This window comes from Giraffa tippelskirchi, chromosome 1 (assembly GCF_054371585.1).
Source record: "Giraffa tippelskirchi isolate mGirTip1 chromosome 1, T2T-mGirTip1v1.2.pri, whole genome shotgun sequence".
In the NCBI taxonomy this organism is placed as follows: Eukaryota; Metazoa; Chordata; class Mammalia; order Artiodactyla; family Giraffidae; genus Giraffa; species Giraffa tippelskirchi.
The window spans coordinates 116,614,852-116,640,846 of NC_137275.1; the positions used below are offsets into that span (position 1 = coordinate 116,614,852).

The window sequence follows — 25,995 nt, forward strand, 5'->3', positions numbered from 1 at the left end:
CTGGAGGGCCTGTTTCATTCACTTTTCTATCGTTAGCACCTGAGCCCGAGACACGGCAGGTACTTAGTAAATACTGAGTAAGTGAGAGAAGAACAAGAATAGGATGGAGATGGGAATGTATTTACTGGGATCCACAAGGCCTGTACCACCAGCAAAAGCAATCTTCAGTTACTTTTGCCTTCCTACTGTGGTCTAGGCTCTGTTCAAAGCAACATTTAATTTACATTTAATTTAATTTACATTTAATTTTCCCAACGACCCTGAGTAGAAGAGGATTTTGATGATTAGATAAATAAGGTAACTTGCCAAAAGTCAGACGTCTTTAATTTGAGGCTTTCTCCTCTTTGGTAGAGGAGCTGTGTGTTCACTAAGTCTAACAAGGCAGATTACTAACAGTATTCTGCATAAAAGTACCACCAACATGATTATGGTAGATTTCATAAACATATATATTCTTTAAATTAGAAAACGTCACTTCATTTTAAACAGCCATACATCCTTGTTATGAGAAAACTGTTAAGACTATTTTTAAGAACCTTTGCCAACACTGTATAAATTAAGTAAAATTTCAAAATAGTTTCGAAACCTTCTCAAGAAGGACGGATGGTGTTTTCATCATAAACAATAGTATGGACTATACCAAAACCAAAGGTGAGCCAAAGCACCACATACCTTTCAACCAGGCTATTGATTTAAGACGGAGAAGGCAATGGCACCCCACTCCAGTACTCTTGCCTGGAAAATCGCATGGATGGAGGAGCCTGGTAGGCTACAGTCCATGGGGTCGCTAAGAGTCGGACACGACTGAGCGACTTCAGTTTCACTTTTCCCTTTCATGCACTGCAGAAGGAAATGGCAACCCACTCCAGTATTCTTGCCTGGAGAATCCCAGGGACAGCGGAGCCTGGTGGGCTGCCGTCTATGGGGTCGCACGGAGTCGGACACGACTGAAGCGACTTAGCAGCAGCAGCAGCAGCATTGATTTAAGATGCATAAATAAATTGGTTCAGTATTGGGAAACTTTATAGAATTAAAAAAAAACACACACACATATTTAGCCATCTAAAATATATTTCACCAGCTGCTTAGTGCATTCTATTTTTCTAGAAGAGATTAGTCAATATTTTGCTAATCAGGACTTAGAAGGCAGTTTGAAACTCTGCTTTTCACAGAGAAAGTGATCAGTATGTATTTTCCTGAAGTGATTTTAAATGGCAATACTCTCCATTTTATCATGAAGGAACTACAAGCTAGTTGATTAACTTTGTGTGAAAATAAATCCATAGCAATAAGCACTGAAAAGAATTATAGAAGACTTAAACTAGTGAATGTGTTACAGTGGTGGGATATTTCCTCCCATAATTTGACAGATGCTGTGTTTGCCATCGATAAAAGTCAGGGACAAGTACAAGGTCTGCCAGCAGTGTATGCCTGGGTAGCCTCTAGTGTCTGGCTCACATCTACCTAAACTCTTATTAAGCAGCCCTGTGGACTGGAAGTAGGTGGCTTCAACCTGCAATCACTCTTCTCAGGCTACGATGTCTATTTTGGCTCAAGACTCATGATACCAAGCAACAAGATTCATTCTGTTCCACAGTGCAAAGCAAATTATACTGATTAGCCCAAACTCTGTAAATGCCCTATGCTCAGTAAGTCACGGTTGTGTCGGGTACTTAAGAGCTTTGAGTGGAGCCCAAGGATAGAAACAGGGATGCTGGGGGTTGATTTCTCCCCTACTCCTCACTGTAGGCGTCACATGGGTGGCTGGGGAAAAAATAGGGAAACAGCTGGAGCGAAACAGGGCCCTTGGCAGCAGAGCAGGGTGTCAGAACCCAATTTGGCTAAGCAGAGTGCCATTGGTAGTTGTATGAGGAGTGCCAGATCCTTTCAGGCTGCCAAGAGAGAGCAACTGTTGGTGGGTGGATAGAACAAAGAGGCAAAGGGAAGAATGTGAGCCTGTTTCCAAGGAGGGATGGGAAATAAGCAATGGAGAAGATGCCTTCAGAGGTGTGACATGTTAGAGGCTATTTTCTGTGTGTATGTGGGGAGGTCAGGGGTCATAATCTATAGTAAGTGAATTACATATAAGGTAAGGTCGGTGTGTGTAAGGAGATGATACACAGTGAGGAACTTCCAGTGAAGCCAAGATGGTCTTTGTTCATGGGCTCACTCTGACTCTACACAAGAGGTTTAGAGACAAGTACAAGGCTCTGAGCATCTCTATGACAGGGTGAGCTTGGCACAAGAATTAACCCATTAGAACTGCAAGGCTCTCGTGTGACTCCTGGTCCAGAAGAGGGCTTCTTGGGTTTCAAGGAGGCCTGATATTAGAACCCCAGGAATCCACCAGGCCTGCCAAAGCAGACTAAGTAGTCCAGTTTACCAGGTATGATCCCTTGAAAATAATGTGTCTAACTATTAATGAGTGGCCTCCGGATAGGGTTAATGAAATACTAATATTCGGCGTATTGATTGCCTATCTGTAGTTCATTTAATACAGATTTTGACCTTCCACAAAGAAATACCTCCCATGTCTACAGGCATCTCCCTCATTGCTAATTACCCACCACTCCTTGGTAATTTGACTTGTCTGCCTTTTTGTTCTGCACCCTCTCCCTCCCCCAACCCTGCAGACCTTCTTTCCTGGCAGCTCAATAAATAAGCAATGGGTCCAAAGGAAATCAACTAGAAAATCTTGAAATAAATGTTTATCTCAGTTTTATCTTGCTATTTCCACCTCAGTCTGCTTGTTTATATCACTTTGATACACACAATATTAAATTATAATGCTCTTTTCCATATTCTACACTGTAATTGTTTTCTACTTTTTTAAATCTCTAAATGTAGTTTCTTATTATGCAGAAAATAACAATTCCTGAAAGTTGGGGGTGCATTTTTGTTGTTTGGTGTTCTATCTAAAGCATAAGGATTGAAGTGTGGATGATGCAGATATATTTGTTAATACCAAGTGTTTTTAATGCTTTACTTAGTACCTGAAACAGTACGTGTGCAATTAGACCTTTAAAACCCTTTTGTCTATTAACTAGATGGCTTTTATGTGTTTTTAACTGTGAATCTCTCTTGGATAAACTGTTTGACCTCTTTCAGCATAGTTTTATTAATATGCTTCCCAGATCTAGATTTTTAATGATATAATAATAAAACCAACCCACTCCAAATCACTACTTTACTATGTTTTTTTTCTAAAATATTCTGCAATATAACAACAAAGTATATTTTGGTGAAGAATATTGACATTATTAAATTTGAAGATAATTATAAATGACTGTCTGGACTTAAAGTATGTTCATCTTTGAAAACAATTCAGGAAACTCTACTCATCTCTTCACATTGTTGAAACTGAATTTGTGCACTCTGCAGAAGGTACTTTTTTCTAAATTGGAGAAGGTAGTTGGGATCAAATTAGATAATGTATATAAAAGTGCCCTGTTAATTCCTCTGTAGATATGTCATTAGTATCATTAATGATGATGTTAGTCATGGAACAGCCGAGAATACATTTAGGCACATTTGGAACTAGAACCTCACTGGGTGGGGCTGTCACCCATGTGACAACTAGGGGCTGCCAAGCTAATGCGTCTCAAGTTGAATGTGCCTAGGAATCATTTGGTGATATTGTTGAACTACTGTTTCTGATTCAAAAATCTGGAGTCTGTCCTGGGTGTCTTCATTTCCAAAAAGCTTCCAGGTGATGCCATCACTGATGATCCAAAGAAAACACTTCAATCAGTAAGGTTGTAAGCCTTCATAAAAGTTTGCTGAATAGGAAAAAAAAGAATATTTGGCAGAATAAAGCCAAGCCTATGTTCTCTGGAGTGCAGACCACATGTAATCAATCCATTATCACAGCAAATTTATGAAAACAGGCAGAGAAAGAATCTTTATATCCTATTTTGCCTTTGTTTTAAATTGTAAATATTTTATTTTCAATTCAATTAATCTCAAAAATATTTACTGAGCAACTATTGGGAGAGTAGGCTCAAATTACATAACTTTTGTACCTGGCACCCTTAAACACAAACACACACACCCTCAAAGTGCCTGAATAATTCCAGCTGAGTGTGAGAATGGAGGAGGAGGTGGTGGTGGTGTAAAACTATTGCACTCTAGGATTCTTTTTTTTTTTCTTTTTTGGTCACACCACACACCAAAAAAGAAAACAGGAAACATGTGGGGTCTCAGTTCCCTGACCAGGGGTTGAACCTATGTTCCCTGTAGTAAAAGCATGGGTTCTTAACCAGTGGACCACCAGAGAAGTCCCTAAGATTCTTTTTCGGAAATTTTTTTATCACAGTCCCTCTGAAAGCTCCTTGAAAAACCCTCTTTCCCAAAAACATTTAAAATTGACATCTTAAAAATTTCATTATAAATGTATAATAGTAAAGTATGTTGTTTATGACACATTGCAAATATCTATTTTTTAAAGCAAACTATCACTCTTCAGTGGAAATAAAAGTACCACAGTGATTTAAACTTCACACCATCCATTTAAAACACTAAAACGAGCTCCTTTCAGTCAGAAATTTCATATTGCCTCTTTTTCTCCTTCAATTTCCATTTCTAATACATTTCTCCCATAGATTTTAATCCTAATGTAATAGGCTTTTACCTGCCATGTAGGGCCACCCAAGACAGGTGGATCATGGTAGAGAGTTCTGACCAAATATGGCCCACTGAAGAAGGGAATGGCAAGCCACTTCAGTATTCTTGCTCTGAGAACCCCATGAACAGTGTGAAAAGGCAAAAAGATAGGACACTGAAAGATGAACTCCACAAGTTGGAGTTGGACTCCTTTCCATTATGCTACTGGAGATAAGTGTTGAAATAAGTGTTGAACGAAGAGATGCAGCTAAAGCGAAAACAGTGCCCAGAATGTGACTGGTGATGGAAGTAAAATCTAATGCTGTAAAGAGCAATATTGCATAGGAACCTGGAATGTTATTAGGTCCCTAAATCAAGGTAAATTAGAAGTAGTCAAACAGGAGATAGGAAGAGTGAACACCAACATTTTAAGAATCAGTGAACTAAAATGGACTGGAATGGGTGAATTTAGTTCAGATAACCATTATATCTACTACTGTGGGCAAGAATCAATGTAAGGAGGCCTTAGAAATATCTGAGAAAAACAGAGAAGCTAAAGGCAAAGGAGAAAAGGAAAGATAAATCCATCTGAATACAGAGTTCCAAAGAATAGCAAGGAGAGATAAGAAAGCCTTCGTCAGTGGTCACTGCAAAGAAATAGAGGAAAACAGTAGAATGGGAAAGACTAGAGATCTCTTCAAGAAAATTAGAGAAACCAAGGGAACATTTCATGCAAAAATGGGCACAGTAAAGAACATAAATGGCATGGACCTAATGGAAGGAGAAGATATTAAGAAGAGGTGGCAAGAATACACAGAAGACCTATACAGAAAAGATCTTCATGACACAGATAACCACGATGGTGTGATAACTCACCTAGAGCCAGACATCCTGAAACGCAAAGTCAAGTGGGCCTTAGGAAGCATCACCATGAACAAAGCTAATGGAGGTGATGGAATTACAGTAGAGCTATTTCAAATCCTAAAAGATGATGCTATGAAAGTGCTGCACTCAATAGGCCAGCACATTTGGAAAATTTAGAAGTGGCCACAAGACTGGAAAATGTCAATTTTTATTCCAATCCTAAAGAAGGGCAATCCCAAAGAATGTTCAAACTACCGCACAATTGCACTCATCTCTCACAGTAGCAAAGTAATGCTCAAAATTCTCCAAGCGAGGCTTCAACAGTATGTGAAACATGAACTTCCAGATGTTCAAGCTGGATTTAGAAAAGGCAGAGGAACCAGAGATCAAATTGCCAACATCCATTGCATCATTGAAAAAGACAGAGAATTCCAGAAAAAATCTACTTCTGCTTTGTTGACTATGCCAGAGCCTTTGACTGTGTATATCACAACAAACTGTGGAAAATTCTTCAAGAGATGAGAATACCAGACCACCTTACATTCCTCTTGAGAAATCTGTATGCAGGTCAAGAAGCAACAGTTAGTACTGGACATGGAACAACAGACTGGTTCCAAACTGGCAAAGAGTATGTCAAAGCTGTATATTGTCACCCTACTTATTTAACTTATATGCAGAGTACATATGCAAAATGCCAGGCTGGATGAAGCACAAGCTGGGATCAAGATTGCTGGGAGAAGTATTAATAACCTCAAATACAGCAGATGACACCACCTTTATGGCAGAAAGTGAAGAGGAACTCAAGAACCTCTTGATGAAAAAGAAAGGAGAGTGAAAAAATTGGCTTACAACTCAACATTCAGAAAACTAAGATCATGGCATCTGGTCCCATCACTTCATGGCAAATAGATGGGGAAACAGTGGAAACAGTGAGAGACTTTATTTTCTTAGGCTCCAAAGTCACTGTAGATGGTGACTGCGGCCATGAAATTAAAAGACGCTTTCCCCTTAGAAGAAAAGCTATGACCAATCTAGACAGCATAATAAAAAGCAGAGACAGAAGCAGGTGCCACCTTTATGCTAAACCCTCACTGGGGCAGAGCTGCCACGGGCAAAAAAAAAAAAAAAAGTCTTGCTTCTATGCACTCAGGTCGCTTCTGTTGTGTCCAATTCTTTGCGACCCTGTGGACTGTGGCTTGCCAGGCCTCTCTGTCAGGGGGGTTCTTCAGGCAAGAATACTGGAGTGTATTGGCCAATACTAGTTGCCATAACTTTCTAGAGCACTATATTTCCTGCTGCTCTAGCTGCCAACTCCCCTGAGTACCTGGTGGCTGCCAGAGCTCCTGTGACCCAAGCAGCTCACCACTTCCACACCTTGCCCTCGCCTGGGCAGACCCAAGCCCTCCAGGGAAGCCTCAGGAGCAAACCCAAGTATGTGGGGTGACCCACATGCAGAGGTGGAAATAAAACCACAATTGAAACCCAGGGGTGGTGTGGCTAGGGAAGACCCAAAACCTTTCCACCAGGTGCACAAGCCGAAGATTATATCCACATGGTCAGCTAGGCAGACTCTACATCTATGGAATATATGAAAGGGCATTGAGAGCTCCCACAAAAGAAAACGTACTAGTTCTGATGGCTGTGGACATTGGAAGCAAGAATGCACAGGAGCAGGACCAGTTTAGAATTTGAGCTGCCCCCACAGCAGTTTCAGAGACCAGCACAGTGTTGGAGGGCATCCTAGGGAGAGATCAATTCCTGAGCCTTTGGAGTGGGATCACTAACTTCAAGACCCTAGAATACCAGAGAGCTAACCCTAGGAAGTATCAAATAGTGAGGACTCACACAAAGGAAACCACCTGAATACAAGACCCGGCATCACCCAACCATCAGTAGCAGCCTGTGCAGGTCGCCTCATCTAAACAATAAACAAAACAAAAATACAAACCCAATCATCAGCAGACAGGATTACCGCCTTACTCAGCCTTGCCCATCAGAGGAAAACAGCAACAAAAAAACTCAGCACAAATCTCACCCTATATGTAGTTTACACAAACCATTGGACCAACCTTCAGAGAACAGAAACCAAAAGGAAGAAAGAATTCAGCCTTGAAGCCTGGGAAAAGGATACCTCAAACACAATAAGTTAAAAAAAAAATGAAAATGCAGAGAAATACTACACAAATGAAGGAACAAACTAGAAGCACAGAAGTCCAAATAAATGAAGAGGAAATAGGGAAACTACCTGAAAAAGAATTCAGAACAGTGATAGTAAGGATGATCAAAAACCTTGAAAACAGAATGGAGAAAATGCAAGAATCATTTAACAAAGACCTACAAGAATTAAAGAATAAAGCATACACAGACAAACAATTATTGAAATTAAAAATACTCTAGAAGGACTCAATAGCAGAATATCTGAAGGAGAAGAATGAATCAGTGAGCTGGAAGATAAAATGGTGGAAATAACTTCTGAGGAACAGAAAAAGGAAAAAGAATGAAAAGAACTGAGGATAGTCTCAGAGACCTCTGGGAAAATATCAAATGCACCAACATTCGAATTGTAGGCATCCCAGAAGAAGAGAAAAAGAAAAGATACAAGAAAAATTTTGAAGAGTTATAGTTGAAAATTTCCCCAACGTGGAAAAGGAAATAGTCAATCAAATCCAAGAGGTTCAAAGAGTCCCATACAGGATAAACCCAAGGAGAAACACACCAAGACACATACTAGTCAAACTAAAAGAGATTAGACACAAAGAAAGAATATTACAAGCAGCAAGGCAGAAGCAACAAGTAACACACAAGGGAAACCTCATACTTTAACAGCTGATCTTTCAGCCAGAAACTCTGCTGGGCAGAAGGAGATGACAGGATATATTTAAAGTATTGAAAGTGAAAAATAAACAACCAAGATTACTGTACCCAGCAAGGGTCTCATTCAAAATTAATGGAGAAACCAAAAGCTTTTCATACAAGCAAAAGTTAAGAGAATTCAGTACCACCAAACCAGCTTTACAACAAATGTTAAAGGGACTTATATAGACAAGAAATACAAGAGAAGAAAAAGATCTCCAAAATCAAACCCCAAACAGTTAAGAAAATGGCAGTAGGAACATATATATAAATAATTACTTTAAATGTAAATGGATTAAAGGCTCCAACCAAAAGGCACAGGCTGGCTGAATGGATACAAAAACAAGAAACGTACTTCACACCTAAAGACACATATAGACTGAAAGTGAGAGGATGGAAAAATACATTCCATGCAAATGGGAAGCAAAAGAAAGCTGGAGTAGCAATCCTCATATCAGACAAAATAGACCTTAAGATATAGAATATTACTAGAGATAAGGAAGGACACTACATATTGATCAAGGGATCAATCCAAGAGGAAGACATAACAATTGTAAATATCTTTGCACCCAAATAGGAGCACTTCAATACATAAGACAAACACTAACAGATATAAAAGGAGAAATTGACAGTAACACAATAATAGGAGGAGACTTTTACACCCCACTTGGACCTATGGACAGATCATAAAAACAGCAAATTAATAAGGAAGCACAAGTCTTAAATGATACATTAGATGAGATGGATCTCATTGATATCTTCAGGACATTCCATCCAAATGCAGAAGAAAACACCTTCTCATTGAGTGCACATGTAACATTCTCCAGGACAGACCACATCTTGGGTCACAAATCAAACCTCAGTAAATTTAAGAAAATTGAAATTGTATCAAGCATCTTCTCCAACCATGCTATGAGACTAGATATCAATTACAAGAAAAAAAGCTGTAAGAAACACAAGCACATGGAGATTAAGCAATACATTTCTAAATAACCAGCAGGTTACTGAATAAATCAAAAGGGAAATCAAAAAATTTCTAGAAACAAATAACAATGAAAACACAACAACTCAAAACCTATGGGATGCAGCAAAAGCAGTTCTAAGAGGGAAGTTTATAGCAATACAATCCTACCTCAAGAAACAAGAAAAACATCAATTAGACAAGCTAACTTTACACTTAAAACAACTGGTAAAAGAAGAACAAAAACACCCCAAAATTAGTAGAAGGAAAGAAATCATAAAGATCTGAGCAGAAATAAGTGTAAAAGAAACAGTAAAGATTAATAAAACTAAAACTAAGAATAAAACTAAAAGCTGATTTTTGGAGAAGATAAAAAAATGGACAAACCTTTGGCCAGACTCATCAAGAAAAAGAGAGAAGAATCAAATCAACAAAATTAGAAATGAAAAAGGAGAGGTTACAACAGACAATGCAGAAATACAAAGGATTATCAGAGACTATTATGAATGACTATATGGCAATAAAATGGATAACCTGAATAAATGGACAGATTCTTAGAAAAGTTCAATCTTCCAAGACTAAACCAGGAAGTAATAGAAATTTGAACAACTCAGTTACAAGCACTGAAATTGAAGCTGTGATCAAAAATTTCCCCAAAAAACAAAAAGCCAGGGCCAAATGGCTTCACAGGAGAATTCTATCAAACATTTAGAGAAGAGCTAATGCCTATCCTTCTAAAACTCTTTCAAAAAATTGCAGAGGAAGGAACACTTCCAAACTCATTCTACAAGGCCACCATCACCCTGATACCAAAACCAGATTAAGACAACACACAAAAAGAAAACTACAGGCCAATATCACTGATGAACATACATGCAAAAATCCTCAAAAATTTATAGCAAACAGAATTCAGCAACACATCAAAAAGCTCATACACCATGATTAAGTTGGGTTTGTTCCAGGAGTGCAAGAATTCTTCAATATATGCAAGTCAATTAATGTGATACACCATATTAACAAATTGAAAAATAATAACAATACAGTCATCTCAATAGATGCAGAAAAAGCCTTTGACAAAATTCAGCACCCATTTATGATTAAAGCTCTTCAAAAAATGGGCATAGAAGGAACCTACCTCAATGTACTAAGGGCCATATATGATAAGCCTACAGCAAACATTATTCTCAATGGTGAAAAACTGAAAGCATCCCCCCTAAGATCAGGAACAAGACAAGGGTGTCCACTCTCACCACTATTATTCAACATAGTTCTGGAAGTCCTAGCTACAGCAGTCAGAGAAGAAAAAGAAATAAAAGGAATCTAGATTTGAAAAGAAGAAGTAAAGCTCTCACTGTTTGCAGATGACATGATACGGTACCTAGAAAACCCTGAAGATAGTATCAGAACATTGATAGATCTAATCAGTGAATTTAACAAAGTCGCAGGATACAAAATCAATACACAGAAATAAGTTGCATTTGTATATATTAACAATGAAAAAGCAGAAAGAGAAATTAAGCAATCAATCCCATTCACCATTGCAACAATAAGAATAAAATATCTAGGAATAAACTTACCTAAGGAGACAAAAGAAATGTACACAGAAAATTATAAGACACTGATGAAAGAAATCCAAGATGATATAAACAGATGGAGAGATATTCCATATTCCTGGGTAGCAAGAAACAATATTGTGAAAATGACTATACTACCAAATGCAATCTACAAATTCAGTGTGATCCATATCAAATTATCAATGTCATTTTTCATGGAACTGGAATAAAAAATTTCACAATTCATATGGAAACACAAAAGACCCCAAATAGCCAAAGCAACCTTGAGAAAAAAGAATGGAGCTGGAGGAATCAACCTTCCTGACTTCAGATTATACTACAAAGCTACAGTCATCAAGACAGTGTGGTACTGGCACAAAAACAGAAATATAGACCAATGGAACAAGGTAGAAAGCCTAGAAATAAACCCATGCACCTTTGGGTACCTTATTTTTGACAAAGGAGGAAAGAATATACAATGGGACAAAGACAGCCTCTTCAATAAATGGTGCTGGGAAAACTGAACAGCTACATGTAAAAGAATGAAATTAGAACACTTCCTAACACCATACACAAAGATAAACTCAAAATGGATTAAAGACCTAAATGTAAGATCAGAAACTAAAATTCTTAGAGGAAAACATAGGCAGAACACTCGACATAAATCAAAGCAAGATCCTCTATGACCCACCTACTAGAGTAATGGAAATAAAAACAAAAGTAAACAGGTGGGACCTGATTAAGCTTAAAAGCATTTTCACAGCAAAGGAAACTAGAAGCAAGGTGAAAAGACAACCCTCAGAATGGGAGAAAATAATAGCAAATGAAGCAACTCACAAAGGATTAATTTCCAAAATATACAAGCAGCTCATATAACTCAATACCAGAAAAACAACCCAATCAAAAAGACCTAAACAGACATTTCTCCAAGGAAGACATACGGATTGCTAACAAACACATGAGAAGATGCTCAACATTGCTTATTATTAGAGAAATTCAAATCAAAACTACAATGAGATATCACCTTACACCAGTCAGAATTGCCACCATCAAAAAGTCTACAAAAAATAAATGCTGGAGAGCATGTGGAGAAAAGGGAACACTCTTGCACTGTTGGTGGGAATGTCAATATACATTTACAGCCACTATGGAAGATGGTATGGAGATTCCTTAAAAAACTGGGAATAAAACCACACCATATGACCCAGCAATCCCACTCCTAGGCATATACCCTGAGGAAACCAAAATTGAAAAAGACACATTTATCCCATTGTTCATTTCCGCACTATTTACAATAGCTAGAACATGAAAGCAACCTCAAAGCCCATCAACAGATGAATGGATAAAGAAGTTGTGGTACATATACACAATGGAATATTACTCAGCCATAAAAGGGAACACATTTGAGTCAGTTCTAATGAGGTGGATGAAACTAGAGCCTATAATATAGAGTGAAGTAAGTCAGAAGGAGAAAGAGAAATATCGTGTTCTAATGCATATATACGGAATCTAGAGAAATGGTACTGAAGAATTTATTTGCAGGGCAGCAGTGGGGAAACAGGCATAGAGAATAGACTTATGGACATGTGGAGAGGGGAGGAAAGGGTGAGATGTATGGATAGGGTGACATAGAAACTTACATTACCATATGTAATATAGATAGCCAATATTTGCTATATGTCTCAGGAGACTCAAACAGGGTCTCTGTATCAACCCAGAGGGGTGGGGTGGGAGGGAGATGGAAGGGAGGTTCAAAAGTTAAGGGATGTATATATACCTATGGCTGATTCATGCTGGTGTTTGACGGAAAACAACAAAATTCTGTAAAGCAAAGTATTACTTTGTCAAGTCAAGGCTATGGTTTTTCCAGTAGTCATGTATGGGTGTGAGAGTTGGACTATAAAGAAAGCTGAGCACTGAAGAATTAATGCTTTTGAACTGTGGAGTTGGAGAAGACTCTTGAGAGCCCCTTGGTCTGAAAGGAGATCAAAGCAGCCAATTCTAAAGGTAATCAATCCTGAATATTTATTGGAAGGACTGATGCTAAAGATGAAACTCCAGTACTTTGGCCACCTGATGCGAAGAACTGACCCATTGGAAAAGACCTCGATGCTGGGCAAAATTGAAGGCAGGAGGAGAAGGGGACGACAGAGGATGAGATGGTTGGATGGCATCACTGACTCGACGGAGATGAGTTTGAGCAGGCTCCAGGAGTTGGTGATGGACAGGGAAGCCTGGCATGCTGTGGTCCATGTAGTCACAGAGTTGGACACAACTGAGTGACTGAACTGAACTGAACTGAATAGGCTTTTCTATTGAATTTGCTTTATTGGCATTCATATCATGCTGCTTTCCGCTCATATATGTATCCTATGATCATAAGTGTGAAACAATTTCTTTTGGGTTGACTTATTATAAATATCAGTAATACACATTTGATTAGAACATCATAAATTATGAATTCTGATAAACAATTATTTGATGACTTTTAGTTGGCACTAATATCCCCAAACAACACAGACAGAAAGTATGCAACAAGGCTTAACAGGAAGTCTTCTATCTAAGACACAGCAGAAGAGCACACAGGATTTGTCCATCTCTCATTTTGCCAGTAGAGGCATTTAGACCTAGGACCCCACTTACATAAAATTACGGCACTGAGAATGGACAGAAAGCATTTGTTCAACTATGTAGCAACAGGGGCTTCTTAGAGGTGAGATGACTTTCTTAAAAAAGAGAAGTAGTTGGAGCTTAGTGAGGTTGACCTCAGCTAGAAGCTACCTCCCAATATTTTTAGCTGAATCATTGCTAGGCTGTCTAATGGGGCAGGGAGATAGAGCCACTGAAGCCTTTCAGCAAAGGGTATGTTACTTGTCAGCTAAACAGTAAAATTTACTGGAAGTGTATTTCTGAATGAGATGTACAGGGGAAATTGTGTTATGGTTTCTTCATTAAAGGAGTTGTTTAAAGGATTATTCACTTGGCAAAGTACAGTATTAAGATTAGGACTAGGTAATAGATATGACTTTCTTGTTGAAATGGGAGGAAATTTGGAAAGAGGAGAATGAGAAGAGACCTTTGACATTGGTAGGTGAAAGAAACCAATCTGAAAAAGCTGCATGCTGTATGTTTCCAACCGTGACATTCTGGAGAAGACAAAACTGTGGAGACTGAAAAGATCAGTGATTGCCAGGGAAAAGGTGGGAGAGAGAGGAATAAACAGGCAGAACACAGAGGATTTTTAGGGCAGTGAAACTATTCTGTATGATAGTATCATGGTGAATACATATTATTTTTGTCAAAATCCATTGAATGTCCAATGTTAAGAGTAAACTTTAATGTAAACTATGGACCATGGGTGATAATGTGTCCCTGCATACTCAGCACTTGCACTCTGGTGGAGGGTACTGATGGTGGGGCATGCTGTGCGTGTGTTGGGGCCAGAGGTGTATGGAACTGTACTTCTAGTCAGTTTTATTTGTATCTGAAACTGCTCTTAAAAACAGTCTAGTTTTTTAAAGAGAGAAAGAGAGAGATCCTTGGTGACTGGCATCTTCCTAGGCAAATGATTTTAGGAAAATGTAAGTGGAAGTTGAAGATCTGTACATGACCACCAAAACCATCCATGCTCATGTGCCATTTAGAAAGTCTTCATGTGTCCTCAAGCATAACTGAAACCTAGTTTGAAGATTTGGTTTAAGGTTATGGGAGATGAATAGACACAGAAATGCAGTATGAAAAATGAATTGTTCATTGAACAAATAGTTTTGGGAAAACAGGGTAATCGTATGGAAAAAATATGGGTGGATCTCTACCTTACACTTCACCAAAAATTAAATTCTGGATGTATCAACAGTTTAAACATCAGGAGAAAAAGCTATAAGTGTAATAGCAGAAACATGACCTGGAGACACTGCCAGAAGTGATTAGTGAGGTAGGCAGTGAATCACACAGTCATTTATGTAATCACAGATCGCACTGTCGCTGCTGTGTTACCATCCTGACGTGTGAAATAGTAATGAGAATAATAGTTAACTTTTATTGGCACTTACCATGTTTTTGGCAGTGTTCTAAGCTCTTAATACATATTAATCCATTTAATTTTCACCACAACCCAAAGCTGAGGGTATCATTCCTACCTCCATTTTACAGACGAGGCAACTAAGTCACAGAGTTGAAGTCACATGCTAGTCAGGGAAGCCAAGACTTATTAATTCAGACAGCCTGGCTCTAGAAACCAGGCACTTAATCACCACACTCTATTATGAAGCAATGCTTAATTCTATGTGCTTTTAAAACATGCTAAATGCACAGATTAATATTAAATTTTGACACTGTTGTATCCACAGCAATAAGTTTAAACAATGTGCATTTACTTTCCTTTAGGAAAGCTTTGGAAAAAGAGTGTTTTTCATTAAAAAGAGAATTATTTTATCCCTTATGTATTTCAGTAACTGGAGAGTATAATTTTGACATCTTTACAAGGTTTATTTCACAATTTAATTTCATGGTATTTATTTTTAAAAAATCACAGTGTGTAGACTTGTTTTAGAAACACACTGCCATTAAGGATGAACTGTTTAACAAACATGATTATCAATAGTTTGATGAGCAAACTATTGTCCTTTAAATTAATATTCTGCTTGTGTTGAAGTGGAGTGCAAATGTTGTCCCATTATTTCCTTGGTAGGGTAAACTTCACTGGAAAAGCATGAATACCAAATAGCACCCCAAAAACACTAGCTTTATAATACTGTCATTAAATGATTATTGTAATGTTAAAGACAATGTATTAATATAATAATGGACTGTCAACTGCTTAAAAACAAAAACACTCAATACTCTTCAGTATTAAATAATCTTTAAGATAAGATCAATTTTGGTTCAAAATTAGATAAAAACTAATAAAGCCTTTTTCTTAGGGTGCTGGGTATTTAGAAAGCTTCCTTTTTAAGCCTGTACAATGGAGTTTTGCTCATTCTAATCTGAAAGAGAAGAGACACAGTGCCTGCAATTGCACTGACATGAAGTCCTCTCCTCCCTCAGCATCTTACCTGGGAGGTCTTCTTAATATAATAATCTCTCTCACACATACTTTCTTATTTGGAAATTATTTTAGGCTTGATCAGAAAGGTTCAAGAGTTACATGTAATATTCATAGGAAAAAAATATCTTCTTGGCAGCTGATAGGAGAATTCCTGTGGGCAGGAACTTTATTTAAAAGAGAATTTGATAAACTTACAGTTAGAAGCTACCTCAGATTGGTGCTCAGGTATCCTGCCTAACAAAGAAAGCAAGTAGGGGAAATAATGACTCTGGGGAAGAAAGCGTTAAAAGAAGTGCACACCTGAAGTTGTCCAACAGCCCATCAGGGCCTTTGGGACCAACAGAAATGTCCAGTGCATGATTGTTGGCTCTGCAGTCTAAATTCTCCCTTCAGTAAGTTCTGTGTTGTTCAGTGATGCTTTGTAGCATGATTTTCCCTTTAGAAGGAACCCCTGCTGTGCTGAGTCCTGCACATAGTGAAAAAAGTGGCTGCTTTGGGGAGCCACTGATCTGTTGGTCACATGTGAAAAGCTCCGCTTCCTTAAAGTTAAAAGGAAAAATTTCATGGTGGGGTTGAGCAATGATCAGCGGTTCACTAACCTCTCCTGTTAATGTATCAGAGGCTCTTCCCAGAGCAAATTGTTTTCCGGAAAGAAGGCGCCCTGGATTCCAAGCCTACCCCATCATCATGGCAACTGGGAGCAATTCACTCTGATAATTTCACTGTTCCACCACCCCTGGTTTGGGCAGTAAAAATGATAAGTCATTAGAATTTTGGAACCAGAAGGGACATGGCTATTTTTATGTTCAAGTCCCCTAATTTAGGAAGCAGAAGCATAGAGAAGTTAAAGACATGCCTGGTGTTGCATGGCTCTGCAAGCACGGGATGGTTAGCCAAGCCTTTTGTTTCCCACCAGTGTTCTTTCCACAACAACAGAAAAGTTGAAGAAATGTGGAAAAGGAGGAGGAAAATCATACTGGCAAGTATAGCTAAGGCATCAGCAAAAACGACAAAGCTGATAAATGGCTGTTTTCTTCTAGGAACAGACTTTTTCATCCGAAGAAATATACAAGATAGAAGAAAACACGAAGAACCAAAAAATATGTTAGTAGCAGGTGCTGAGTTTTGTATAATGAGTTGTGTGCTCTTTGCTTCTCATAGGAGAGAAGAGGGTGGGTGGAGAAGCGCAATTCTTGGTGGTGTCTAGTGGCAGTCAGAACCCGCCTGCTCAGCCATACACCCCATGAAGAGACCATGATTAGGAAGGGCACACGGAAGAGCCAGGTGTACAACAGCCAACAAGGAGTATACTTTTTTTTCAGATGTCACAGAGCTTCGTTTTCATTATTGAGTAATCACGGTAATCACATCACTTAGTTCAAGCAACAGGATCCGCAACAGCAAAAGAAAACCTCATGACGGTATTAGTAGTCTAGTGCCACCAGCCTCACACATGTCCTGAACTCTCTCTTTATACAGTGTTTCACAGGGCACAGGAAATGATGGGATGATCTCTATATTGCTGAAGTTATCTGTAACATTTAAATTCTTGAAAATGTGCCTTAAAGGTTGCTGTCTCCAGGATGCTGATCCTCTTGGTGTTTAGGTGCTCAGTTCCTTAAGTTAAAGAAAGTGAATGAAGCGATACAGAGGCTTTGCCTGTCCAAAGCCAGCAGTCTCCAGTCTGAAGTAACAATTTCTATGGGTGGATAGCAGAGGAGGTTAGAAGAGTCCTCGGATTGATTCACAGATGATGCAAAAGCCACAGGGAAGCTTCGGTAAGCAGTCATTTGTTGGCTGGTTTATGATGATGATTACAAAAGGAATATCCAGGTATATTTCCTAGGGAAGGCCTTAGTCTCTCACCAAGAGTTTCTGTTGTGGATTCCAACCAGCATTTATGATAGCAGGCCTTCTAATATGACATATCACAGAGACAATAATACCAGGCCTATACCTTAACCACTGTGGAATTGGCCTCTCTAAATACAGAAAACCCAGAGGAGAGTTATTTTTCACATATACTAAATAGCAGTGTGATTTTCTGCATTAAGAATATTCAACTCCTCAGGAAATAGTTCTTTAGGAAGGATATGTACATGCCTTCCTATAACCTACAGTCAAAGTAGATTATTTAAATACTTTAGATCATGTGGTAAAGCTCTTGTTTTACTCAAAATTAAACATATTTATATGGGTGGTAAACACATAGAATGGAGTATAGAATGGAATATGTATTAGTCAAAGATCTCCAGAGAAACAGCAGCAAATAGGAGATCTAGTGAGATAGAGACAGATAGATATGATTTATTATAATGAATTGGCTCATGTCATTATGGAGGCTGAAAAGGTCCACAGTCAGTGAGCTAGAGAACCAGAAGAGCTGAAGGTGTAGTTCCAGTTTGAAAAACAGTAGGATATTATTAATAAGAAAGAGATATGAGGTGCTTGGTAGGCAACCAGGGATGTCCAAGGTCACCCAGCTAGCAAGAAACGAAGCCTGGATACGTGTCCAAGTCCATCAGGCTGGAAACACTGCACAGTGTGTAGTACAGGGAAGGGCATACTGGATGGGGGCCCAAGTCTGTCACTGCCAGTCTGCACCCCTGTGTCTGTGTGTACATGGAGGACAGCTTGGATCCCAGATCTGGGAATGCAGGCCCACCTTGTTGGGTCACCAGAGCTCACAAGTTGGCATTTCACTAAGGGAGTATGCATGACAACAAATTCTACTTTTTCCTAATTCTTTTTTCCCTTAGGGCAATCCAGTTTTAGCCTCGCGTATGTACATTATTCTGCAAGCCCACAGCTCTGATCATTATCAGCTCACATAGAAGCTTGTAGACCTTCCATTAGTGGTGACAGTTTCACCACTGTCATTATTAAAGTTGTGCTGAACAAAGGATATATTGCTTTCTATATTGCTCAGGCGTTTCATTTTGCCACATGACATGGTAATGATCAAGTCTAGGGTCAGTCACAGTCACATCAACTTTCTCCAGTGTTCCTGTTAACTTGCTGGAAAGAGTATAAATTAAAGAAATAGCATTTGGATGTTACCATGTCTGTCACTTAATATTTTTCTTTTTTAATATTGGACAGACTTGGGTATCTTCCTTTGTGTTTTGAGACATTTGAAGCTAAGGACAGGATCTAGAGTTGCTGTTGTGATTGTTTCCATAGAATTATTCTTAGTGGTGAATCATGGATTCATGATCTACCACATAGCATGATCTCCTACATGCCCCTCAAATAAATTCTCCCATAGATTTCCTTCCCTTCCTTCTACCCTTCCTTCCTTCCCTCCTTCTGACTCACTGGAATTTCTGAATGTTTATATCAGATTTAAGCAGCCTATCATGCACATTTTATTTATTTCCTTATAGCTCATTTTGTAAGCATTGCATAACTGCCCAGCTCATTCTTTGTGGGATGGAATGGGGGAAGAGGTGAGGGTGTTGGAATGTTACAGTAACTGTTGATTAACTGTAGATGACTCGCCATGATTGAACAACTCACTTTTCTCTCCTACAGTAGTGAACATTCTCATAGATTTTCTAATTCTGATCTTGAGGGTTTTAGGGATGATAAAGTACATAAAAGGCAATTCCAGGGAGGCCCATATGAGTATGGTGTTATATCTGTATGTGAGGCAGGAGCAAGGGAGATGAGGCGTCGAAGGAACATGGATAGTTTGGAGCCATTCAGAGTTGCCAGGATCACTAGGACAGATTCAGGCCCTGACTAGCTAGGACAAAGCTGCTTGGGGCCTGGGAACTTCCCCTAGAGCATGGACCTCATTCCCAGCACACACACAGGCACTTTAAAAGACATTCCATTTAAGCAGAAACCAATGACCCAATTTGTATGGTCCACAGTATCTGTTACTTAAAAGACCCAGTGTTACTAATCATGATCAATAATACATTTTGAGGCCATGGTACAAAATATTTTTTCATTTCCTTTGGATTTATTTCAGGCCAAATTGAGTCAGCCTTGTTAAGCTACCTGCAAATCTCTTTTTCTCTAGTCTCCTACTCTTATCCTGCCTTTGTATAAGGGAAGTTGCTTCTAACTAGCAGGTACTCCCAATAGGTAGGTCCCATCCTGGGATCTTGACAGATTTTTACAGACCTTTCTGAGTGTCTTCTTAGGGCTCCAGGCTCTTTAGAGACACAATTACAAGGCAACCTCTTCTGTTACTGTTAATCACTTCCCATAAACACCTTTGATGCTCCTTATGATAAAAGACCCCCCCTTGCTTTCGGAGGTGAGGGTAAGGAAGAACAAAGGAGGCAAAGGGATGGAGAGCCCCCTCCTGCTACACACCATGGATGTCCATAGGCCGGGACTTGGAGCAGTTGTTTTGAGACTCATGAACAGGGGATGAAGGAGTTGAAAGTGTGCCTCTGAGTGGTGGATGAGGCTTGCTTTGTTATTAAAGCATACGCAGAGTCCCTTCTGTTGGCAGTGCTGTTCCACCTTACCAGTATGTGCACCAGGGCTTTCTCTTTAAATGATGGAACTGGTCAGGCTCTAATCTGCAGCGAATGTCCTTTCTGGCTTTTAAAATTCATGGATTTGCTTTCTAAGGATTTCTATTGAATGCATATTTAGGCAGAGAAAGATGGTGTCTTATTCCTATGGAATCACTTGTAATAATGTGAACTGAAATTCAGACCATCTTATGAGATATATAAATATGACCAGAGGCTAAAAAACATTGGGAGCATCTAATAGATGTAATATGTTATTTTTGTGGCAGCAATATTATTTTAAACACAAATTTTTTTGAGAGTGAATATGAGGATTTATTAGTCAATATTTATAAATTCATTTAAGCTGCTGAGATAAATGGATAATCTAAATAGTTACGGTTAGGAAGGCTGAAGTGGATTTGAGTTCGGTGACATAAAATCCTCATTTCTTGGCCTCTTTCCTCAGCATTCTGTAGGGAAACACTGGTTCATTTTAAGCTTCAACCTTCAAGATTTCAAAAGAAGGAGCCGAGATGTATGTAAGCAGAAGGTATGTGTCTCTTTGTTTCTTTCAAGTTTGACACTCAAAAAGAAAAAACGGTCATTGATTTGACAGTCAAAGACAAGAAAAGAGCACTTTCCCCCATGAAATAATATAAGGGTTGAGAATGCAGGCTAACACTTACCAGCTGTGTGGTCTTGGGCAGGTCACTTAACCTCTGTGTGCCTCAGTGTCCATCTTTTAACGGCTTGACTATCCAGATGGCAATGTGCCAAGTGGCATATGCCTTTTCTACCAAACACCTTGTTGATTATGAGTGCTTAACATATGAAAAGTGTGTAAGTCACACTTCCTTTTTCAGTCAGTATTGTCATCTGCAAGCTGTCATTAACCACTAATGCTTTTATGCAATAAAGAGATTTACTGGAAAGCCAGTGGGGGTTCACAGAATGGGAAAGAGGGAGTTTAGAAAAAGGGCAGGAGGCAAGGATGCCACAGAAGCAGCAGCAAGAGCCACGCCTGTCACTCCAGGAACTAGTCTGGCCTAGGAGTCCCTCTGCCACTTAATGCGTCTGACCTCCAAGCATTTTGTCCTGTTCCATCTGCTCCCAAACTCCAGAGTCCTGGAATCAAGGATATGTGGGGGAGTTTCTGACATGGCTCTTCCTGCCCTCCCTGCACTGTATCAGGAGTGGGTAAAAGATGTATCTGACCCCCTCGGTTTCCACAGTGGGAGGTGGCAATGGAGAGCAGTCACTGGGATCTGTCCTTTTGCCAATAGTACGTAAAATAGAGAATTCTACCGGTAGGAATATGTGGTGCCTAGAGCAGAGGTGTGTGGATTCTGAGTAGTCAAAAAAAAAAAAAAATCACAGCTATCTGCTTTACTTATGTAAGACTTCAGATTTTCCTCAGTAATTCTATGAGCAGTGATATGCTGTAAGTGTTTAACAACAGGTTCTCTGGCCTCGATTTGTAGCACTTGTACATTTCCACAGGGCAAATGCTCCTACTTTGGCCAATTTCAAGCTACCTCCATGACATCGGAGCAGCTGGAGATACACAATAGTATACTACTATGTAACATTTCAGCTATATAGCTCAGACAGATATAAATAATCTCCAGTGCATAGATGATAGTAAAGTGTGGTGAAATAATTAGGAAGTGATGAGTTTTGAGTATTTGTTACCTTTGTTAACATAATTTATTTAATTGTAAGTTTATACAATAAGGGAATGACCAGGTGGCTCAAGTGGTAAAGAATCTACCTGCCGGTGCAGGAGCTGCAGGAGACACGGGCCCCTGGAGAAGGAAATGGCAACCCTCTCCAGTATTCTTGCCTGGGAAATCCCATGGACAGAGGAGCCTGGTGGGCCACAGTCCATGGGGTCACAAAGAGTAGGACACTCATGCATGCACTTTAACAATTTTATTTTTAATGATAGCTATATTTTAGCACATGGCTTGCAAAATTTTTGAGAAAAACTTTGAGCCAGTTCCAGCTTCTATTGCCCATGAAATGGGTCAATAATGTTATTGAGAGAAACAGATCGAGAGATTTGAGAGATTCCTTACACAGTAAGATGCTTGGTGGAGAGGCCTAGGGCCTGGGGATTTTGCACAGCAGTCTATAACAATGGGGACTCTCAGTAACAGAATAATAATAGTGCCTGTCATTTACTGAGCAAAACACGTTCTTACTCAACACCCCACTCATTTTTGATCCTCACAACAAGCTCAAGAAAAAAGGAAGCAAGATATGTAACAGGTGAGGGGATGGAGAGTCAGAGAGCTGAAGTGACCCCTGACATGTGGAGCTGAGACTAGAATCGGGACTTTGAGATTTCCACTTCACAGCTTTTCCCATGCCATCCTATTTCTTTTTTTTTTTTTTTTTTTTTAATAAATTTATTTATTTTAGTTGGGGGCTAATTAGTTTACAATATTGTAATAGTTTTTGCCATACATTGACAAGAATCAGCCATGGGTTTACATGTGTTCCCCTTCCCGAACCCCCCACCCACCTCCCTCCCCCTCTCATCCTTCTGGCATCCTATTTCTTTTAACCCCGTGCCTTCACTGGGAGAGCCACTTATTACAGACAGCCCATTAAATAATCTGGGATGTTGTACGTCAGCCCTTATTCCCCAAATTCATTTCAGGGGCCTCCTGGTGTCTTCACAAATAAAGAATGAAATAAAGTTGGAGGCTCATAGAGTGGGCACTGATAACCCATTGTGTTAGCAGCTTTGATAGCTGCACCCCACGTTGGCTACCAATGATCCTTACGCCCTGGTGTTCATGTCCTTGGACCCCTACATCGAAGAGGGCTGACCTGTGAGACTGATTCAGTACTGCAGGAGTGACGGTGTATGCCTTCTGAAGCCAACTGTTAATGGCGCTGCAGCTTCTGCCTCCTTTTGGATCCCTGGGGGAAGTGCCCTCAGCTCTCAGATCTTGTGCTTTGCAGTTTGCCAGCAGAGAGTTGTGCAAACACCCAAGCAGCCTTGTGGGGAAGCCCACACTGGAAGGAACTGAGACCCCCAAACAGCCAGCACTACTTGCCAGCCATGTAAGTGAGCCACCTCGGAAGTGGATTCTCCAGCTCCCGACAAGCCTTCAGATGACTGCCTCTTTGGCTAACACCTGAAGGTAGGCTCATAAGAAACCCCAAGTCAGAATCACCCAGCAAAGTGCTCCCAAATTATTGACCCACAGAAACTGTGAGATATTACCAATGTTTATGTTGTTTTGAGCCACTTAGTTCTTGGATAATTTGTTACACAGTGGTAGATAAACTGGATTTTTTTTCAGAGCTGTACTGTATGGGCTGTGGGTAATCTTAACTACAGAGAGGTGTTATGGGCTTAAGGAAGCATTTTAAGTAAATTGTTTTTTATGTTGTTTTTGTTTTCCACCAAAGAAATTGGATTCTCAGTCGACCTTAGAGGCCTTTTGTACAGTTTAACTAGAAATGCATTTTCTCTTTAATGCTTTTCTAAACGAGTGCCGCTCTATACTGAGGACATTTGCAAGTCTGAAGAGCAAGGCAGCTTGAGCTGGCATTCACTCAGACACCCTTAAGTCATCTCAAAGCCCTTTGGACCCCCACCTTCACTGTTGCTTTTGGGTCTCTGGGCCGTGGCGTTGGGAAGATAACGAAACAAATCTACTAGGAAGGGGAGAGGGTAGAGACCCCACTAGATGTTGAAAGTGGAAATCTTAAAATCATTTGCAAAACATCAGCCCCAACACCGGCTGGGAGGCTGAGCTGTCACCTCTTCTCCCTGTGTCTCCACCCACTGAAGTTCGCTCCTAGAAAAATCTGCTCATGTCCCCAACAGCTCTGGAGAGGATCTTGGTGTAGAGAGGCTGTTGTGCCTACTGGGAGGGTGAGAGCCAGGGTTACACCGGCTCCTTGGCGCGTTTCCTCCGAGCTGGACCTCCGAATCGTGGTCCAAGACGAGGCGCCCTTGCGCGGGCAGGAGGAGCCTGGAGGTGGGACCCTGAAGGCGCGCCTCGCCGGCAAAGGCACCCCGCGCGGAGCGCGCACGGCCACGGAGCGCCGGCGCCTCCAGCATGGAGTGGGAGCTCAACTTTCTGCTCTACCTGGCGCTCTTCTTCTTTCTGCTCTTCTTACTTTTCCTCCTGCTCTTCGTGGTCATCAAGCAGCTGAAGAACTCGGTGGCCAATACGGCCGGGGCGCTCCAACCCGGGCGCCTCTCCCTGCACCGGGAGCCTTGGGGCTTCTCCCGCGAGCAAGCAGTGTGACGGGCGCTGCGCGGGCACTGGCGGGAGGGCATGGAACTGTGCGGGCACCAGGCTGGGGCTCGGCCTCGATTCTCTGGCCGCACGGCCGCCCGGGTTCTAGGGCCAGGCTCGGCTGCCTCGCTGGCAGGTCCGTTTGGGCATGGGAGCTGTTGGCAAATGGGCGAGTTTCTCTGCTGCTCGGGGAAGCTGGGGGCTCAGGGCGCGCTGGGATGTCAGGGATGGCGGGTGCCTGGGGTCTGGGCTGGTGGTGTGCTTTTAGGGAGGGACCCTAAGCTTTTCCGGGCGGGGAGAGATACAGAAAAGAGAGAAGTTCAGCTTTTGAAGCCAGAATGGCTTTGAGCACCTGCAAGCTCTTCTTTCCAGTCCAAATGCATCTGTATCTTGTACCCCCAGGGATCCAAAACTAAATTATTCAGATGATTCAGTCCAGGAACTTTCAAACAAAATCGAATGTCAACCTAACCTTTGGGATAAGAGACAGGAGAAAACAGGTCACACTCGGAGTATTCCACATACTCCTTTGAATGTCTGTGCTGTGGTAGACCCTATATGGGATTCAAGTGGCGGTGCGCTGGAGAGAGGATTCAGTGGCCCATTTGTTATGGGATATCTCCTCTTCCTCCCGATCCCTGCTCCTGTTCTAGACTCCGACCCTGTAGGTGCCTGCGGATTGCTGTGGCTGGTAGGTTTAGAATCTGCGAGGAGGAGGTTTAGAATCAGCAGGAGGGTGAGCGTTAGAGTGGGAGTCATTGGGAGATTTCTTGGGGTTGCCATGAAGGGCTGGAGAAATGAGGTCATTTACGCGTTGTACAGCCACCGAGATAGCACGGGAAGAACGAGGCTGACGTTTCTGCGAGGCTGTCCTAGGTGATTAGAATGTTTTCAAAAAGATTGATGGGCTGAAGTAACTTCTCACCCATGTGCCCTAAGTATCCTCCGGGCAATGTTAGTTTGAGAAATAACTTCATCTTCCAGGTGCTCTTTCCTGTCTTTGCCATCTCAGGTTCTGGAGCGGAGCTGCTGCCCTGGGCTGGTGCGTGGAAGACGGTGGAGTTACAGGCCAGTAACCAAGCGGGAGGAACCAGAGACAGAGGACTTCTGCAATGGTAAGCAGGGACCACCCTTGGTTTTGCTTTGTCCCTGGGTAAGCTTCTAAAGACCTAGGCCCTTAAAAAAGTGAGGGTTTAGGATGAAGGAAATGGGTGCAGTGATATAAAGCTCTCTCTCCTACTCAGAGCCAGTGAGCTTCTATAGGAACCAAGGAGCCAATCTGATTCCCAATCTAGTACAGTATCTAGGTAGAGGATCATAAAAATTAGAATGGGATGTGAGAAATGATTACGATTGATAAATATACCCTTTT

At 40.7% G+C, this 25,995-nt stretch overlaps 1 protein-coding gene across 1 annotated transcript; it reads left to right on the forward strand.

Moving 5' to 3' along the window:
- Window positions 1–24,440: 24,440 nt before the first annotated feature.
- Window positions 24,441–24,632, forward strand: SMIM43 (small integral membrane protein 43). The gene has a single exon (XM_081537767.1). It carries the CDS (start codon window positions 24,441–24,443, stop codon window positions 24,630–24,632), a length of 192 nt encoding a protein of 63 aa, XP_081393893.1.
- The last annotated feature ends 1,363 nt before the right edge of the window (window positions 24,633–25,995 follow it).